The sequence below is a fragment of the Rana temporaria genome, chromosome 1 (genome assembly GCF_905171775.1).
Source record: "Rana temporaria chromosome 1, aRanTem1.1, whole genome shotgun sequence".
NCBI lineage: Eukaryota > Metazoa > Chordata > Amphibia > Anura > Ranidae > Rana > Rana temporaria.
In genome coordinates, this window is record NC_053489.1 from 443,877,859 (window position 1) to 443,891,027 (window position 13,169).

A 13,169-nucleotide genomic window follows, 5' to 3' on the forward strand; every position below is an offset into this window, starting at 1 on the left:
TGTATGCTCACGTCATCATACAGTGTTGATCAGGCATGACAAGGATATATATCCGCTATACCGACAATGCGTTTGCAGAATGGACGCATCCCACAGGCAAATTTCTGTGCATCACATAGGGGCCCTTTCGCCGGCCGAGATCCCCACTCTGCAAACACCCTTCTCCAAATCAGGAGGTTTATCTCAACCAGTCTGACTGCCCCAGTCAGCTGTTTAGTGCGGGTTGCGGAAGTACTTACACTGGGTGACACTATGACAATACATATTAAATACATCTTCATAAAATTTCCACAACAATATATATATATATATATATATATATATATATATATATATATACACACATATACACACACACATAAATGTTTTGCCTTTCATTTATATTTTAAACAAAATTGGTTGTTTTACAAGCTGATTGTTTACAATCGCTTTAAGTGGGAAAACCTAAAACCGTTGAAAAGAACAACAAAGAGGCCATCTCACTGACCTGCAAAACCTAGAATAAAAAAATATTTGTTCTCACTTGGTCTGCTGCACTTAAACGCAGACTACTGATACTTAACGGGTCACTCATCTTAAACAACAAACATATAATACATATTGTAAACAATATATGAGTTTATCTACAGCTTCTTAAATTTTTAGAAGATCAGGAATTTCATACTTCATGGTGAACGTACCATATAAACACACCGGTAGGACAAAAAAACAATGTTCGTTTGCTTATTAATTAGTGCTAAATTAAGTATTTACATAGGGAAAGGGGGTCATCTCAAAACAGATAAGACAACCAATGATTGTATAACCCACATACACATATTTGCATTACTCAGTCTTTACACACACATGCTCCCTCCCTCTTCTCTCTCCCTCCCCAATGACCAGCTGTGCCTAGTACACTTATTATAGCTGGCTGTGCTGATAACATAAGCGAAAGAACAGGAAAGGGAGTGAGACTGAAAGCAGGAAAAAAAAAATCATCAGAAAACAGCCATGAAATCAAGAAGAGACAGACTGAAAATCCCCTCGTTGACGTTAGAGTGAGTATCTACATATGTCTAGAATTTCCTTTGGCTAGCCGGGAGGTTCCCCTGCACATTGGATTAATGCATACATGGAGATAGATTCATGGGTTTTTTGGCTGGGGTATATGAAATCAAACAGCTGTTGCAGGCTAGCCTAGCAGTTATTCAGATGGTGCTATCTACTGTAAACTGGGTAGCATGTAAAATGGAGATTTTTGTCTTGCTATTAAAACATGATTTTAGATGTTAAACCACAAGAAGCGAGGTGTTTTTCTTCTGACTGACAGCAGCTAAAGAAAAACAATCAGACATGGAAAATGAGTCCATCCTTGACATTCATTAAGTAGATGGTTTTAATTTATCATTGGAGAAGACAGCCATTTATGATGAGGTTTACCTTGAAAATTGCTTCACAGGGGTAAGCCTTTTTTGACTGATGACAAGTAAACAATGTAGTTCTCAATATCACATGTGATAACTAACACCGACTGATTACAGTGGAAATCTTAAAAAAAAAATTGCAACAATATAAATTTGTTTGTACGGATATAAATACATGTTGGGACTAAAGCTGGCCATACATGGATCTGTTTTTTTTTTTTTTTCGATTAGCGGAAAAAAAGACAAGCGCATTCCCCAAAGTCATAAATGGGTCTGTCAGATCAATTAGGATAAGGTTCTCTTGTCGGGTTACCTTGGGTAAAATTTTGTACACATTTATAAGAGAATTTCTTTCTATGATTAAAAAGGCTTCTGTTTAAAAATACATTAACTTAAAAAAAAAATGTAAATATTTTCTTATGGCAAAGTTTGTCATTATCAAATTATACAGACACATTCCTACAAATTTCATGATGGTCCTAAAAGGTTATGTATCTATAGATATATATCTATATATTTATATATATTTGGAAGCTATTTAAAATGTGTATTTTGTTTTCTTACCAAAATGTTTATTGGCAAAGCACCAAAATATAAATCACTATAACTGCATTAATTCATAGAACTGTTTTTGCTATAATATTCACTGGCCATTTTTAGAACACGTATTTAAACTGCTTACCCAATTTCTTTTGTACTTTATGGTTAAAGTTTTGTTAAAATATAAAAAAACAAGAGATAGGGCAGAGAAAAATATATAAATAAAGGCAAATATGGCATACACAATTTGTATAACATCAAGGCAATATTGATAAGGGAAGTTCTTACCCAATTTTTTTTGTACTTTCTGGTTAAAGTTTTGTTAAAATATAAAAAAACAAGAGATAGGGCAGAGAAAAATATATAAATAAAGGCATATATGGCATACACAATTTGTATAACATCAAGGCAATTTTGATAAGGGAAGTTCTTACCCAAATTTTTTAGGTAGTTATTACTTACCAACAGTACCCATTACAACAGGTCAGATTTGATTGGTTTCATTTGAGAAACTCAAAGGACTTTTCCTACCCCACTTTTTGGAAATTAGCCATTTTTTCACACCTGTATATGTATTGGATTACTATTGCTGTCAACAGTGTCCAAAAAAGTTCTGCTGTGTTGGCCCATAGCAATTTTCTTTGGATGTTGACAAGTTGAAAATACAAGAAAGGAACTGATTAATTGCTATGGGACTTGATTGTTGATTGTTTTTGCAGTAATAACTATGTAGTGCGTATGCACGACTGTACGTTTTAAATTTTATGTGTTTATATTTGTTTACTAGAGCTTTGGCAGCATGTGTATTTTCAACCTTAATTTCTGTGTATGTGGTCACATTGTGTTTTGGAAGAGTCAGATTTTCGTTATACTTCTAGTCTATAACAGTAAAGACTGTAAACAGGGCAGAGAAAAGCATAGTTACAGCTAAATTGGATCTTAAAACATGCAGTGAAAGAGGATCTTACTGCAGCGGTACAGATGGGGTTACCATGGAGACAGAATCTTCCATCCTGGAAAACACCCTTCCATTTATATATCAGCCTAATACAATCACCTTTACAAATATCACACACTGTCTCACAGTAAAATCTCACGCTATCAGGTTCCCTTGATCATCTCAAAATAGCCCTAGCATATTTTTTGCAGAAAACGTAATGTTAAATTTGTTTGAAATGTTTTTATTTTTTATATTTTATTCTTATATTTAGTGTTATGAGCGTAGTTCCCCCCCCCCCCCCCCAAAAAAAAAATACCTGTTTACTATCAGCATCAACCCGGATTTTCACAGCAGTCTGTACAGCCATGTCAACCCTAAAATCCAGGGAGTCACCCTGCTTGGCATACAAGTTTACCTTTATTCCTCTCTTTCACCAAATATCTTCCCTCCACAGCTGCCAGGTGATCTGAATTTTACAGGACAGCCATGAAATGCACATAAATGCGTACTTTGCTATTTTGATTATGGTTTCTAAACGGTTGACAACTAATGGAAATTTCCTAGTACTACTGTATTTTCTGAATATGATTCTCAGCTTTTTGTTTTTTGTATGTTTGCTGTTTGTAATTTGTATCTCTTCCTGCTCTCTATGTAGAGATGTTGTATACTACCATTTCTCTTGTCCTGTATGCTGGATACAATTATTGGTATTTGTTTTTCTATATGAATGGATGCTGCACATTAGAACTTCTCTTGTCCAGTATTATGAGTGTCATTTTTAGTATCTTGTTGTTAATTATTATGGCTGGATGCTGCACAGGAGCACTTTCCTTATCCAGCTGAGTGTGATTCTCAGTATCTATTCTTATCTTGTATGGATGGAGACTGCACAGTAACACTTCTCCTCACCTGTATGCTGGGTGTTAAGCTAGCCAATGTTGCATCGAAAATCATCCAGGTCAACATGGAGGGCCAGATTTCAATCCTTCTCTGCTCAAGAGAAGTCGATCTAATAATTGGATTATCTTGAACGGGAATGTTCAATTTCTGCTGAACGGGAGTCCCCTCTGTCAGAATATAGTAGCACAGCGGGGAAGATCCCTCTCTCCACTTCGCTTATGTGGATGGGGGAATCCATTTGTTTGTTTTTTTATCAGCTGATCGAGAAAAACAAATCCATCTATGGCCAGCTTAATTCTAAGTATGGCTACCTTCTCTGTGTCTGTCCTACTTCTGTCTGCATGGATGCTACACTGTAAGTCTGGGTTCACACATATGCGAATTTGATGCGGTTTTTCTCTACATCCAATTCGCAAGACAGGCAAGTGTGACGGTTCACGCAGGTCTGGGGTGTCTGTGGTCCGCATTCAAAAAGGGTCCTGTGCTTCTTTGGGTCCGATTCAGGTGTGAATTCAGGCAAAAATTTAGACCCGCTTAAAAATATAGAACCTCAAAATGGTATTTTAAAGGCAATTTTGGAGAAAAATAAGAAAAAATATGGCCCGGATTCACAAAGACTTACGCCGACGTATCTAATGATACAACGCGTAAGTCCACGGATGCGCCGTCGTATCTATGCGCCTAATTCACAGTACAAGATACGACTGAATTTTGACTTCCTACGACCGACGTAAGTCTCCTACGCCGTCGTATCTTGGGTGCATATTTACGCTGGCCGTTAGGGGCGCTTCCATTGATTTACGCGTTGAATATGTAAATGAGAGAGATACGCCGATTCACGAACGTACTTGCGCCTGTCGCAGTAAGCTACGCCGTTTACGTAAGGCGTACGTCCGGCGTAAAGATAAACCACCAAAAAGCTGGTCTAAGTCATGTTAGGGTATGGACGTCGGAACTGCCGTCGGATTTTACGTCGTTTACGTAAGTCGTACGAGAATGGGGCTGGGTGTAGGTTACGTTCACGTCGTTGCCATTGAGCCGTCGTATCTTAGGGCGTAAATTCGACGTGATTCTGAGCATGCTCCGTTCGTTCGGGAATTCATTTACATGGGGTCACGGCTAATTTTAATACAACACGCCCACTACCTTCCTAATTTGAATTAGGCAGGCTTACGCCGGCCCATTTACGCTACGCCGCCGTAACTTAGGGAGCAAGTGCTTTGTGAATACTGTACTTGCCTCTCTATGTTACGTCGGCGTAGCGCATATGAGATGCGCTACGCCCGCACAGAGATACGCCGCTCTCTGTGAATCTCGGCCTATATTTATAAAAGATATACATTTATTAATACAAAATAGGTATGGTGGTATTGTCCCAAGATTAAAAAATTCTGGGAAGAGATAACACCCTGGATTAAAAAGTTAAAACTTAGATCTATAGAACTCTCCCTGCTACATTTCCTCTTTCACGGGATGCCAGCTTCTATAAAATTTTATAAAAGAAGCGTTACTCCACATTTTCTAAATGCAGCTAAGGCACTAGACCCTAGATACTGGAAGCAATCCATATGCCCCACGATAGGGGAGTGGAAAAGGGGGGTGGAGAAGATGGGTAAATACTGTGAGAGACCAACAGGACAAATTCAAAGATACATGGGCAAGGTGGATATATTACGCTCCCGAAGTGGGGATGGATTGAATCTAGGAGCCGGGGTCTAGAATGTATATCTGTAATGTCTTTTTTTTTTTTTTCTTTCTTTTTAACTGGTCAAATAAAAAAATGGCTTTAATAAAAAAATACAAAATAGATAAAAACAGCATTCTTATGGGAAAAAAAATGTACATGCATTTGTAAATGTTACACAGTAGTTGACAGTCCTTTGGACTTTTCCACTACTCACAATCTTCCGCAATCTGCACAGATGGTTTTAGTCTGTCAACCACTGTGTAATATTTACAAATGTACATGTGTGTTTTTTATTGTGTTTTTTTCCCATAAGAATGCTGTTTTTTTTATCTATTTTGTGTTAATTCATTTATATATTTTTAAATTGTTTATAATTTTTTCTTATTTTTCTCCAAAATTGCCTTTAAAATACCATTTTGAGGTTCTATACCTTTAATCTATCCAGGGATGATGGCAATTTACACGCCAACCTATATGAGTCAATACATTTTTCTTAATTTGGACCTGATTCACACCTGAACCGTTAAATCCCCATACAGAGGCTCACCAGACACCAGGCACATGTGAAACCCAGCCTAATACTGTTTCTGTTGTTGTTATCGATGTCTACAGTGATGCTGCATGGTACCACTTCCTAAAAGGGATTCTTGGCATCTACACTCATTTTTAAGTTCACTGCACAAATTATTTTGTCTGTTCAATAACTCTTTTTTTACTTTGTGTATTTGTAAGTCCCCTCTTTAAACCAGACCCCTTAAATAATTTAGCCTCAAACAGTTTTTGCCACTACACCTGCCACTTCCTTAACGCCCTATTAACTGTTCTCCCAGGTTGACCTCTCTGGTCTATGTTGATCCTGAATATTTATTATTCATTTTATTATCTTCTCAATTATTTAAAATGCATTGCATTTTCAATTGGCCTTTTATTTACTAGTCAAGAATAGGACTATTTAGAAACACCCTCTGTTTTATAGCAACATATACTTTGGGGTTAACAACCCAGATACATACATGCTATACAAAGGAGTATGAAAGCATAATTATTAGGTCTACTAATCCGTTATGGATGCCTTTCCAATCTCCTGGTTTCATTGCAGGAATTGTCTGACCTTTCCCAGGTTGTTAGGACTTCTTGGAACAACAAATGATGGTCCTTGTACCTCATTAACTCCAACCTATTCACAGCAAAAATGGTTGTGTCTTTCACATTCTGTAGGCTTAAAAGCTGTGCATGGATATTTCCTGGCCTCTTTACACATCTGAAAGATTTGTCCTCACATCCCCATTATTTGCTGGCTCCCAGGGCTTTTTTACTAGTAGTTGAGCATTTTTTCCAATTTGTGGCACTTTTCTTCAGGCTTATTTCTGCTCTGAAACTGTCTTGACTCTAGTGCTGTTGTGGAACAAGGCAATCTCCTGTTCAGGAATCATCTTGGAAATGAGAATCCAAGGATTAAGTCACTCTACAAACTCTAAAGAGAATCTCTTGAAACATCCAAAATTTTTCTCGCTGCCATCTCTACATCTGGAGTACTGCCAAGGCATTTCTTACTGAGGGGAAAAGCGAACTGCTGACGGTTTAGGTTCTGCTGCTTTGAGCACAGCACAGGTCCTCTATGGACTGCTGAATGAGGGTCCCAGGGCTTATGGTTTCTGCATTTGAGGCAGTTCTGTTTGCTCAGCTCCACACCAGTATATTGCAGAAGAAGTCCCTAGCCAAATGCAACAGATTCCCACTTTGCCTGGAAAGGAAGATTTGTCGTCTCAGTTCTTATACCAGAATGAACAGGCAAGTTTTTTTTTTTTTAAAGTCTCTCATCATGGTTGAGAGTGTCCCTTGCTAGGGAGGCATTCCACAAAACCTCAGTGCAGGGTCATGCAATCCATGTTTCCAAGTAATTGGTTTGAGCTGCAAGATATTTATCTATCCCTCTTACATTGTATACGTCTTCTAGAGAACCATTTAGTCAGAGTCAAGTTCAACAATGCCACAGTGGTGGCATACAAGAGCAAACAGGGCAGATCAAGGAATCTCAGGTTCTGGCCTTTCCAGAAGTTGACAATTGACAAATGGATTTTATCACACAGATCTCTGCTCCACACCCATGGCATTTCCAGAGGCCCAGTGTAAGAATGTGGTGATTCTTCTTGTACATTAAAGTCCATAAAATCCATATCTAAGCAATGCCTTGATTAATCAGGGATTGCACATGACATGGCAACAGTCTGCAAAACTCTTATGCCGCATACACACGATCGGTTAAACCGATGAGCATGGTCTGATGGACCGTTTTCATCGGTCAAAACCGATTGTGTGTGGGTGCCATCGGTTATTTAACCATCGGTTAAAAAAAAGCCAACTTGTTTTAAATTTAACCGATGGATTCCTAACCGATAGGACAAAACCAATCGTAAGTAGGCACAACCATCGGTTAAAAATCCACGCATGCTCAGAATCAAGTTGACGCATGCTTGGAAGCATTGAACTTCGTTTTTTTCAGCACGTCATTGTGTTTTACGTCACCGCGTTCTGACACGATTGTTTTTTTAACCGATGGTATGTAGGCGTGACGGACCATCAGTCAGCTTCATCAGTTAACCGATGAAAACGGTCCATCGGTCCGTTCTCATCGGATGGACCGATCGTGTGTACGCGGCATTACAATGTCCCATCATTCTGATACAGTGGAACTAATGTATCAAAGATTTCTTGAGGAATAATGTTAATAAATATTACTGTTCCATTTTAAGTAATCCAAACTACATTCTCAGTGTCCCTTAAATAGCTGTCCATCATTTTCTCAGTCACCCTGTGCCCCTAATAGACACAGGGTAACTTAGACATAGGCGGTGCATTGGGAGCTGCAACAAGGGTTTCACAACCTCTCCAAGGGATTGTGGGTTCCATGGGCTCCCCTCCCAAAGTGACTCCCGTCACAGTCCCTCCACCCAGACGTTTTGCAACAGATTTGTATTTGCTGGAGATGGCTGGATATGTAACTTATGGGCTTATGGCATCCTTTCTGAATTGTGTATACAGTTTCATCCTGAGCTCCAGGAATCTGTTGGCAAATGTGGTAGATGCTCTGATCATCTTTTTGTCTCAGTACACCCTTTCATTCCTTGGACCTGCTTCCCTGACTTCTGCAGAATATCCAGCGGACATTCCTGTTGTCCTGGCAGCTCTGTCCTGCGAGGTACCTTTTATCTTGCTCTTTACAAGTACAAGTTAGCCCAGAGGCTTAGAATGTAGCTTTTACCCAAAGTCACATCACTTTGTTCATTCTACAAGACTGGGGGCACTTTTGTTTTGTTTGTTTTTTGTCATCAGGCCTCTATTTCCCAAATATGTACTGCCAATTGCTCTTCAATCTGCCCATTTTAAAGAAACAAAACAAGAGAGAGAGTGATCTCCTTAGTGTGAAACCATTTATTGAACGCATATATAAAACCAACTTTCAATGCACTCAGATTTTATGAGAAAAGACCGGCATATCAACAAGTTCTTTGCCACCTCTCATCGATGGTCCGGCTCTCAGTCTATGAAGGAGATACCCGTGTGTTAATAAAGGCAAGCCATTACAAGGCAGCCCTGATCTTCCATCCACTAGTAAGACACAATCTGGAGCTGAGAGCAGGAGAGGAAAGAAGCATGAAGCTTGGTTGCTATGGTGTGGTGGCTCACCTTTATTACCACACAGGTATCTCCTCTAGCTCCAGCAATGAATAAATGGTTTCACACAGGGAAATCACACTCTCTTTTATCTTGTTTTGTTTTGTTTTGTTTCTTAGAAGTGTTCCTGCCCCCGGTGGAGTTTTTGAGAGCTGTAGCTGCCAAGTGTTTGAATTGTCAGGCACTATGAATTGTATTTAGCAGCTCTTCATGGGATATGAAGACCAGCGCAAATACTAGTGTGTTTTTTTAAGTGCTAACTATTCCACCCCTTTAGCAAGCTATATATGGTGGCTTAGGCAGCATTGCCTCGTTAGCTTCAGGCATCCTGCAGGTGGTTATGTGACCACCTTTATGTTCTTGAGTTACAAGCTTGCCCCTTGTTTTATGTTAGTTGTCCCCTCCCATTCCTCATTTGGGAGTGCTTTTAAATGTCCCACAGATAAAAGGATATAACCAAATGATGTCCTCCAATGAATGCTGGAGAAAATAGTTTGTTTGTTTTTTACTAACAATCCATGTATCCTATTGTTAATTGGAGGTCACAGGCTTCTCTCTTCTGTTTGGTTAATTTTTTGTTGTCTGCTTACTGTATTTTTTCATCTGAGAGGGATAGTTTTCTTCCATTATTTGTTTAACACTTCAGCCCCGGAAAGGATTTACCCACTTCCTGACCAGGCCATTTTTTTGCAATACGGCACTGCATCGCTTTAACTGACAATTGCACGACACTGCACCCAAAAAAAAAGTATGTCCTTTTTTCCCCACAAATAGAGCTTTCTTTTGGTAGTATTTGATTATTTTTTGCGCTATAAACAAAAAAAACTGCGACAATTTTAAAACAAAATATTTGACTTTCTGCTATAAAACTGTAGCACTACCCCCGTAGGAGCTCATTCTAAAGTCTCTGCCACAGACTTGATGAGTGCAGTTGAGTCGTTGCACAGTCCTCTGCCACAGGACCGTGTAACCACACACACACTTTGCAAAGTTCCAAAGACACAGCTACACAGTACCAGGATCTTTCAGCCAACCGGCAGCACTGTGTGGTAGATTGGCCAGGATACATCCTCCAATTGAGTTCCCAATTGCTCGGCTTCTTCCCGCAGGCAAGACAGCACAGGACCACCCCTGGACCAGTAGGCCCCAGAAACTCCTGGGCCTACTCTCAGTAGCGGAGCCTCGGGCCAGCATGCCCTTAAGCCGGAAAAAACTGCCAACACACCCATGAGGCCTGGAGGGCCATCAGGTCAGGATCGGAAGACCCCGCCAGAATGGTGTCTGTCCCTTAAGTATCCTCTACAAGAATGCACAGCGGCGGAGACCACGCCCACTGGGCTGCCTCTGGGCAAAGAACACTCAATACACTCAGCCAGCTGCGTTTCCAACCTTGACCCGTGGTGACAGCGACACCTACAGTCAAGTGGAAAATGTGCAACGCAGCTGAACTGGAAGAAAGACCAACAATTTGACATAATCATTCCGAGCTAAACTACAGCTCAGATAACTTAAATTTGCAAATAGCACCTACCCAACAGGAGCAGGGCGCTACAAAACATTTCCACGTTTTTTTTGTTGTTTTTTTTTAATGTATTCATCAGTTTAGGCCAGTCCTCGGGACCCACTAACAGGTCACGTTTTCAAAATAACTGAAACGTTTTCAAAATAACTGAAATACAGTTATACAGGTGATATCATGGTAATATTTAAAATCTGGCCTGTAAGTGGGTCCCGAGGACCGGAGTTGAGAACCACTGTTTTAGGCCAATATGTATTCTGCTACATATTTTTGGTAAAAATCCCAATAAGCTTATATTTATTGGTTTGCACAAAAGTTATTGCATCTAAAAAATAGGGGATAGATTTATGGCATTTTTATTATAATTTTTTTACTAGTATTGGCGGTGATCAGTGATTTTTAGCGGGACTGTAACATTACGGTGGACAGATTGGAACCAGTGACATTATTAGAGTAATCAGTGCTAAAAATATGCACTTTTATTGTATTAATGACACTAGCAGGGAAGGGGTTAACACTAGGGGCGATCAAGGGGTTAAATGTGTTCCCTGTAGGTGTTTTCTAACTGTGTGGGGGGACTGTGTGACTGGGGAAACACACAGATCTGTCTTCCTGCTTAGCAGAAAGACAGGATCTGTGTGATTTCCCCTGTCAGATTAGAGATCTGCCTTGTTTACACAGGCAGATCCCCAATCTGTCACTGTGGGGAAGGACCACAGGTGGCCAGTGGACATCGAGTCCACCGGACACGCTGATTGGCTCCCCTGCTGGCCAATGGGAACCAATCCTACAGAGGAAAGGAGAGATCCGGCCAGTCATGTGATCGCAATCTCGTCTCTGAAGTGAAGTATTTACAGAGGGAGACACTACAATAGGAGGCAGTGCTGATGGTGTATACATGTTAGAGTGGCTTAACAACTACTTTAAGCCTAAGGCCCCTTTCACACTAGGGCGGGAGGCGCGGTGGCGGTATAGCGCCGCTAAAAATAGCGGCGCTATACCGTCGGATTTGCCGCGGGATTCGGCCACTAGTGGTGCGATATTTACCCCCGCTAGCGGCCGATAAAGGGTTAATACCGCCCGCAATGCGCCTCTGCAGAGGCACATTGCGGGCGGTATTGCTGCGGTTTCCCATTGTTTTAAATGGGAAGGAGTGGTGAAGGAGCGGTATACACGCCACTCCTCTCACCGCTCCAAAGATGCCGCTGGCAGGAGATTTGTTTCTCTCCCGCCAGCGCATCGCCTCAGTGTGAAAACCCTTAGGGCTATCACATTGAGTATGCAGTGCAGGAGTTTTTCAGGCGGTATAGCAGCGCTATTTTTAGCGCTGTACTGCCTGAAAAACTCCTCAGTGTGAAAGGAGTCTAAATGATGTGCTACTGACTACACCTAGCAATAGAAAGAAGCTAGCTAACCCCTGAGAGGGCCTTCATAAATGACAAATAGAGATTTGGACTAAGAAACAAGATTGTGCCTCAAACAAATTCAAACAGCATGTACCTCACCCAAACAATGGAGAAAAATCTTCCTAGAGTGCATAGGTGTACGACAAAGCAATAATAAATAATGGCCTGGGTTAGATTAAATAAAGTAACCACCTTGGGAAGTAAAGAGGACCTAGGCCTTAAAACACCCTTGTACTAGTGTAGCACAAAAAATAGTTTTTTTTACAGGTCATGGCAGCTTAGAAATGCACCATGCAGAAAGCAGCAGGAAAGACAACCTTGCAAGTAATGGTAAACATACCAAAAAAAATATCCTAATAGGCTAAAACTAGGCTAGAGTAACAGGAAAATATACAGGAGAAACAATAAGAAAGAAAACCTATACAAAGGCCTTCATTGGGGAGTAAGAGGCAACTGGTCTCTGAAAAAAGAGCCGCCATTGCTGAGAATTGACCCTTGATGGTGCTTAAGGCTAAATGTTGATCCAGACTAGACTGGAGAAAAGATAGGATTCATCCCATGCAGTACTTTCTGGGATGGAATTTTCTTGCCTCACGTCCAGGGAACTATGGGCCAGATTCACAAAGGAGATACGACAGAGTATCTAAGATACTCCGTCGTATCTCTCAGAGTATCTATGCGACTGATTCATAGAATCAGTTACGCATAGATAGCCCTAAGATCCGACAGGTGTAATTGTTTTACACTGTTGGATCTTAGGATGCAGTACCGCGGCCGCCGCTGGGGGGAGTTTGCATCGTAAACCAGCGTCGGGTATGCAAATTAGGAGTTACGGCGATCCACAACGGTTTTTCGCGTTCGCTACGTCGCTGCTAGACTAGTTTCCCGTCGCAAATATAGTCGTAGTTTTGGGTGCCCTAACTTTACACAGCACACGTATGTGCTGTATAAAGTATGGCCGTCGTTCCCACGTCGAAATTTAAAAATTCACGTCGTTTGCGTAAGACGTCCGGGAATACGGAAGTACGCAACGCACGTCGCCGTTCGAAAAAATTCCGTCACTTCGCGCAAAGCACGACGGGAATTTCGAAACGGA

General features: G+C 40.7%; 1 protein-coding gene across 2 annotated transcripts in view; it reads left to right on the forward strand.

The window, feature by feature from the left end:
• The first annotated feature begins 860 nt into the window (after nucleotides 1-860).
• MAST3 (microtubule associated serine/threonine kinase 3) overlaps nucleotides 861-13,169 on the forward strand; it is a 251,058-nt gene continuing 238,749 nt past the window's right edge. For both annotated transcript variants that reach the window (XM_040326886.1, XM_040326891.1), the window contains exon 1: nucleotides 861-1,040. In XM_040326886.1, coding sequence (XP_040182820.1) covers nucleotides 994-1,040 — 47 coding nt within the window. In that variant the 5' untranslated portion in view covers nucleotides 861-993. The remainder of the gene's footprint in view (nucleotides 1,041-13,169) is intronic.